Below are 7,500 nucleotides of genomic sequence, written 5' to 3' on the forward strand. Positions count from 1 at the left end.
AACAGTCTTCTATATAATTAAATATACAATACTTACTTTGTTAACCCATTCAATATCTGAACTTTCATTAAGAGTTTCATCAGGTCCATAATCTGTGAGGATGGGTTCCCCCCTAAGGCTCTGCTTCCGCCCTAACATCTTGTTCAGGTTATAGTAGGTACTGGTAAAATGTCCATTCCCTTCATATTCTGAAATAAACATATCACTATTATTTTTTTTTTCTTTTTTAATTAAGCAAGTAAATAAAGCTTTTGTAGCCTTTTGAAAGTTCTAGGCTTATCACTTCTTTCTAAGTGTACTCTTCCAGACCTCTTACTTTCAATGTTTTTTCACTTTATAATCTCCCTTAAATTCACTAGAATTAGCATCTGCTAATAACCAAAACTAACTTCATAATAATATTCATAACATTTAACTCAAGTACAGATTATAAGTAAAGACACATCTTGACATTAACCATTTGACTGTGTTAGGCAATCACAGTTGCAATGTTAAATTATTATTCATGAGGCATTGGGCAGCTTAGTCCATGGCCACTGAAAAACACTCTTTTGTTACCTGATAATGGGTCTACATGCCCTACAGTCTGTTTTGCCCTGGAGGTGCTGCCATCTCAGTCCCTCCCTTTTACAGTTAAACATGAAATCTTTACCGAGATTCCCAACAAGAAAAGCAGCAAGAGTTTACATTAGCATTTTCATCTTTTTGCTACTTCAAATACATAGACTGTGGTCAAATGGTTAATTCCTCTTAATCAGTTCAATTAAACTAATCTGAGCTATTATCAGTAGCATCTGCTACTATTAATCAGTCTTTGTTATAATTATTGACTTCAGATGTAGTTAAACAAAAAAATATCAGTTATAATGAATGAAGTGGGTGTAAGTAAAAGTCCAAGTGACAGTGTGAGTGTACATGGTGTAAGCAAGAGTGTGTGTGTGTGGGTATGAAAGTGAGGGTATTGGTGAGGGTGTGAGTGAGGGTATGTATGTGAGAGGGTGTAAAATATAGGTGCAAATGTAAACAAATATATAAGCGTGTGCTTGAGTTTGGGTGCATAGGTGTGAGAGAGTCTGTGTCTTAATTAATTCAGTACCACATATCAATCAATTAAACTGTGTTCTATAATTCTATCAATTTCAAAAAAAAGTATTCATTCATCCTCAGATGTAATTAAAATAGAAAAGATCAGCTGCAGGGAAATACCTAGGTGGGTGTAGTCCGCCTAGATGAAGCTAAAAATGAAGGAGACAGTATGGATGTGATTATAAGTATCAGTATAGGCGTAGATATGGGTATGCTTGTGGGTATGGGTTTGAGTGTGGATGTGGGTGTGAGTGTGGAAGTAGGAGTAGGAGTGGGAGTAAGAGTGAGAGTAAGAGTAAGAGTGAGAGTGAGAGTGAGAGTGAGAGTGAGAGTGAGAGTGAGAGTGAGAGTGAGAGAGAGTGAGAGTGAGAGTGAGAGTGAGAGTGAGAGTGAGAGTGAGGGAGAGTGAGAGTGAGAGAAAGTGAGAGTGATAGTGAGAGTGAGCATGAGAGTGAGAGTGAGCATGAGTGTGGGCGTGAGCGTGGGCGTGGGAGTGGGTGTGGGTGTAGGTGTGTGCAGTTTGGGTGTATGCAGGCTATGACGTGGGTGTGTTTGAGTGTGTGGGAGAACGTGTGGGTGTTGGTGGGCATAATAGTTTGTCTGTACAAATATATGTGTTTGTGTGAACATATAGGTTGTTTCGACCCATGTGTAAATACATACAAGTGGATTTGTAAATACCTAAGTGACCAGGTCTGCTGGTGTTCATTCTTGTTCAACTGTTACCATCTTTCGTGTAGGTGTGGAAAAAAATATCATACATCACCATCGAGAAAGCGACTAATGTTTCCTCACCTGGACACATTTTCATTTTCCAAAATCTTTATAATGCTACTAGATATTGAATACAAAGGCAAGTATTTAGTAACTGTTCTAACGAGAAAGACAACTTGCCTTATACTCCAATTTGAGAGCTAAGTGATAGGTTTTCTGTCATCAGCACTTTACTACCCGGACTACAAACATGGGAGCTCTGATGCTAGAGTCACTACAGATATACCTAAATATCCAACAGTTTCAACAAGAACTTGCAACTTACTCTTCCTTGTCGTCGAAACAGATATATAGGCCTCACAGGGCCTAATAAAGATAACAACTTTGCAGATGACACTTCCCCTTCCTCTCCACCTGTGGAGGATGCGCCAATCATCTGAGCGACTAGATCGCGCACGCCCAGATTCACGCAGAGCGAGAGAGAGAGAGAGAGCGAGAGGGAGAGAGAGGGGGGGGAGAGGGGGGAGAGAGGGGGAGAGAGGGGGGAGAGAGGGGGGAGAGAGGGAGAGAGAGGGAGAGAGAGAGAGAGAGAGAGAGAGAGAGAGAGAGAGAGAGAGAGAGAGAGAGAGAGAGAGAGAGAGAGAGAGAGAGAGAGAGAGAGAGAGAGAGAGAGAGAGAGAGAGAGAGAGAGAGAGAGAGAGAGAGAGAGAGAGAAGCAGACAGACAAGCAGGTAGACAGGTAGACAGATTACTTCATAAGTTTACAACTTTGTTGTCTTGTTCGTTGAAAGAATTTTTCCTTTTAGTCGTTTTTAAAGTTTACCAGTGTGTCGTGAGTACCAACGCTAGATATGAATGTTAGGGAATGTGTCCATATACAGGATAAGATCCAATACGAAGAAAAGTTGAGGGCATGTCATAAAAGTGTATTAGAGTACGTCATGGATGTGCGAGTGTGCGTTTATTGTATGCGTGAGCAAGGTCTATAAAGTACTTATGTAGACCTTGTGCGTGAGTATTCTGCGTGTCGCGAAGTGGGTATCGTCCAGCAAAACAGCCTGCAAATTATCAAAAAGACAAGTGTAAGCCGTAGGAGTATATCAAGAATGCGAGCATGTATTAGAGTGGCGTGAAAGTGTATCAGAGTATGTCGTGACTGTGTTCCAACTTTGCATATGTATGAGTGTCTGAGAATGTGCTATTTTATGCAATACAATCTAAAATCTTATAGAACAAACGAGAAATATATGTCATAAGAGTGTATAGAGTGCGTCGTGGGTGTGACAGTGTGTGTTAGGGTATGCGTGACTGTTCAGCGTGTCGACTGCTAGTGGGTATCGTTCAGCAAAACAGTCAGAAAGTCTACAGATTATCAAAAAAAGTATATCAAGAATGTGATAGTGATGGAGTGTGGCGTTAGAGTGTATCAGAGTGTGTCGTGAGGGTGTTCCAACTTCGCTTATGTATGAGTGTCAGGGAATGTGTTTTTTTATGCAATACAATCTAAAATCCTATAAAACAAACGAGAAATATATGTCATAAGAGTGTACAGAGTGCGTCGTGGGTGTGACAGTGTTAGTGTATGCGTGACTGCTCAGCGTGTCGAGTGCGAGTGGGTATCGTCCAGCAAAACAGTCAGACAGTCCACATATTATCAAAATAAAGAGTGTATCAAGAATGTGAAAGTGCTAGAGTGTGGCGTTGAGTGTTTAAGAGTGTGTCGTGAGTATGAGAGTGTGTGCGTGAGTGACCGTGAGCGCCGAGTGTGTGATCCCTGAGAGAGAAACAGGATGCAGGCAGTGACGCACGAAAGACAGAATCAACCCGGATTTCCTTCAAAATATTTTCGTTGCTGAAAAAAATTCCTGTGAAAAAGAGCACGGAAAAGTGAGATGTTGTACAGTTCTCTAGGTTACGAAATCGAGAGAGCTGCTTGTGGTTTTATTCTTATGTTTTTCTTTAAGATTCCATGTAGTGCAAATGGATAGGGTGTCTTTCCACGACAATCCTCAATGTCAAAACATTTGCAGTTGTAGTAATGATCCCAAGCTACTAATATGTAGTTATGAGATGTAGGTAAAGAGTGACAAGTGTTTATCTGCTGCCATTACACCCTGAAAGGACACTCAGCTGGTGTTACTGAGTGGTGCTTGTCTAGACAGTAGGGGTTAATGACACTAATTAGCCTCAGATGAAGAAATATACATATCAGGCTTCTGCAATTTAACCCAGACTGGCGGTCAAAACGAGACTTCTTTTCTAAATTATATTAACTAAGGCTTTTTTCTGAATTATATTAGTTGAGACTTTTTTCTAAATTATTTGCTAAGACTATGTTCTAAGTTGTATTAACTACGGCCTTTCGAAATCCACATGATATTTGCTGTGATTTGCTTATGCTTTGTTCGGAACTCCTCGCCTTGCTCATCTAGACACCTTGTCAGGACCAGCAGGACAACAAGGCAGTATTCGAAACCCCTTAGGCCTTCGCTGCCCAGAGTGCAATGGACTGGAAAGTAAACATTTACTCTTATGATAACTGTGTCATTACTTTACATTTTGCATAGATATTGTAACTCCTTTGATGCATGTATAACTTACTTACAACTGACAAACATAAAAATATCCTTTGATAACAGCAATATAGGGCAAATAAAAGTACCCATTAATATATTGTGGTTGCCTGTAACTGTCATTGTTTATATACAAATGCTATTGTGATGTCATCTGCTCATCCAGCTGCGAAGGAGGGCGTGACAGACGAGATGTACAACTTGTCAAGGACGAGAAAGTAGAGGTTCCAAATGGTCAAAACATCTTGTCCAACTTGTCCCAATAAGCAGGACGAGGAATTCCGAACTCAGCATTACAATCTTAATTTCAACCAAATAACATCAAAGTGTCAAGTGATTTTCATGACTGCTGCCCTTTTTGTCATTCTAGGAAATAGCACTATGTATTTTCTGGCCTACTAGTGCTTATTTAGTTAGAATTTATGAAATTATGACATATAAAAGTAGTACATGCACAAGGGTCTATGATATACAAAAACTTAAAGGTCACAGAAATTTCAGAACCAGTGATATCTAAGCAGTAATTTGGAATCATTCTGTATGTTAAGATCAGATAAAAAAAAAACTTCCTTGAACCTTATTGTCTATTTTTTATATCAGTGAAATCAATTAATAGCTAGGTCAACTAATTTACGTGGCAAGTTTTTTAACGTCTGTTAGTTTGTCAGAAAAATTTACTGCAGAACAAGGCCAAGGACATGACTACCAGTTATTTGATAAGCTGGGCTATGTTTCTGTAACTATATTATCTTAAAAAGCTTTTTAAACTAAACTAAGAGACCATAACAAAGCTCAATAAAGTTTCACAGCTTATAATCTTCAAAGATAAAGCTTGAACTGGTTCTTTATTTTTTCAACCAAATTACCAGAGAGCTCTATAAAAGCAGGCCAAGTTCTACACTTTTTATAATGTTAAAAGGGGGGAATCACTTGTCCCATAGAGTCATAGATTGCATCTCTTCAGGAGAGTAATATGTGATATACAGAAATTTGTGAATGATTCAGGGAACAGTGTTAAAACCATTTAATGAGATTCTTCATAAGATTTAGACTGAAGTTATGTGTACATGTAATTTCCTGTGATTTTCATGAATATATTTAAGTGTACCTTGACTCATTAATGTAGCAATGAGAGTTAAGATATCCTATTTAACACTTATGTCATGTTGTTTATTGTATTAATCAATATAGAAGTGCTGCTATATATTTCAAAAGACTTTTGCTGATTGGCACCCATGTATAGTCTCTTCAAATGAAAAAAATCACTTTAATTACTTTTAGGGTAGGCATAAGCATTATTGCAATTAACCACATCAGCACTTCATTATTAGTTATTATTTTTTTGATTATCTGTATAGTCAGATATTTGGTATGTTTGATTTTGCTGCATTTAATGGCATTACGTTTTATGATACAGTGATCTTAGTTTGGGATAACTTAAAGAATTCCATTCCTCAGGAAGATGGCTTCCTCTACCTCTCGGTCTGAAGTTGATGAGGACAGATATTTTTTTCATAAAATCACCAGTGAAGAAGCAAATGAGATCCTTGCAAGAGGTAAGTTTTAGTATATTGAAATTCAAGGAAATGCAGAATACCTCAAAATAGCTATTGTATTACTGATGATATAAGAAAACAGAAAAGCATTGTTAATAGATTAGAAATTATTTTATGTACAGTTTGGTGCAGTACAGTTTAATTCAGTATATTAATTTTTAGTCTTCTGTAATTCAATGTTACTGATTATTTAGAAATAAGTGCAGTATAGATATTAGTTTCATTCATTTTAATTTGCTAATTATATGCTTGATATTGTTTCATGGATGATAATAGCAGATATATTTATGGTACAGAAGGAGGTGAAGAAGGGACATTCCTGGTACGAGAAAGTTGTTCATCTCCTGGAAATTATGTTCTGTCGTTCATCACAGAGGGGCAGCCTATTCACATTCTAATTCAAAAATACAGAGAAGATGCATTCTTCTCTTTAGGTGAGTGAAACCTTTTGATCAGTTTGTAAGTTGATCTTTTGTTTTTCAGCAGCATTAATGGATTGTATATTATATATGAAATAATGTGAATCGACTTTATGTGTATATATTAAAGATATAGTATACAAATATTCATAAGGTTATTCTTTACTTCACAGTCATTGATGAAGAAACACAAGTATTTCATGGATTAGATAGTTTGGTGAACCATTACTGCCAGAACCCTGTAGGCCACTCAAGCACAGTACTAACACATCCTTGTTGCGGTGAATTGCTGCCTTCCGAAGTCCGACTTCATGGCTCCTCCAGTCTCCTTCACAGATCCACAAGCCAAGGTAACAATAAGCTACTGTATAGTTTAAACATAAGGGAATAGTGAGACAGGATTCTTACATGGCTTGTACTGAGATAATCCAGGTTTTAATGTTGAATACTTTTATGATATCCAATTTAAGTTTTGATTATAAACCTTTTCGGTGGGGAAATGTTAAAGTGTGAAATATCCATTATTATATCGTATACAAAATTATATTTCAGTAGATATTGAATAAGGAAAATTAGAAGTTTGGTATTTTCATACAACTGAAGTTATTTATTGTAGTAAAAATATTGTTTTGCATTCGACATCTTAAAAGAATTCAGTTTTAAGGGATTCAGAAAGATATGGAATTGTATTATTATTGCTATTATGCCTGAAGTTTAAAACAAAATTTTGTGTCAATTAATTTTTTTTTTTTCTTCTTCTTCTTCTTCTTCTTCTTCTTCTTCTTCTTCTTCTTCTTTTGTTTTCTTTTATAACTAGGACCAATTTTACTGAATATCTTTATAATTTGTGTGAATTATATATCATTTATGTATTTCTGCTTTACTTCATATTTTCTTTTTCTTCATATTTCGAGGCTGCATGCTTATAAAATGTCACAAACAGGGAGAACTCTTAAATTAGGCCCAAATTCCAATGATATTGAAGTAATACAAATAATAAACATCATCACTGGACCAGTGATACTATTAGGCAGTATGATGTATGTAGGAAGTAGAAGCTTAATACATCAGGCAGTTCATTTGCCAGTTGGTAAGAATAGGTTCCTTTTTTCTAACATATCACAAACAGATATTCAAGGCAGAATAATGAAA

General features: G+C 36.8%; 2 protein-coding genes across 11 annotated transcripts in view; one reads left to right on the plus strand and one right to left on the minus strand.

Moving 5' to 3' along the window:
* The window catches only part of na (sodium leak channel non-selective protein na), a 25,207-nt gene extending 22,918 nt beyond the window's left edge, over nt 1-2,289 (minus strand). For both annotated transcript variants that reach the window (XM_070144022.1, XM_027364148.2), the window contains exons 1-2: nt 2,126-2,289; nt 37-188 (exon numbers count right to left, since the gene is read on the minus strand). In XM_070144022.1, coding sequence (XP_070000123.1) covers nt 37-138 — 102 coding nt within the window. In that variant the 5' untranslated portion in view covers nt 139-188; nt 2,126-2,289. The remainder of the gene's footprint in view (nt 1-36; nt 189-2,125) is intronic.
* Nucleotides 2,290-2,695: 406 nt separating this feature from the next.
* Nucleotides 2,696-7,500, plus strand: part of Shark (SH2 ankyrin repeat kinase) — a 22,948-nt gene continuing 18,143 nt past the window's right edge. For 3 of the 9 annotated variants that reach the window (XM_070144023.1, XM_070144031.1, XM_070144032.1), the window contains exons 1-4: nt 3,701-3,872; nt 5,832-5,929; nt 6,226-6,363; nt 6,522-6,698. In XM_070144023.1, the coding sequence (XP_070000124.1) occupies nt 3,781-3,872; nt 5,832-5,929; nt 6,226-6,363; nt 6,522-6,698 (505 nt within the window). In that variant the 5' untranslated portion in view covers nt 3,701-3,780. The other 6 variants (XM_070144028.1, XM_070144030.1, XM_070144027.1 and 3 more) reach the window with 6 other exon arrangements.

Source organism: Penaeus vannamei, chromosome 31 (assembly GCF_042767895.1).
Source record: "Penaeus vannamei isolate JL-2024 chromosome 31, ASM4276789v1, whole genome shotgun sequence".
Lineage (NCBI taxonomy): Eukaryota > Metazoa > Arthropoda > Malacostraca > Decapoda > Penaeidae > Penaeus > Penaeus vannamei.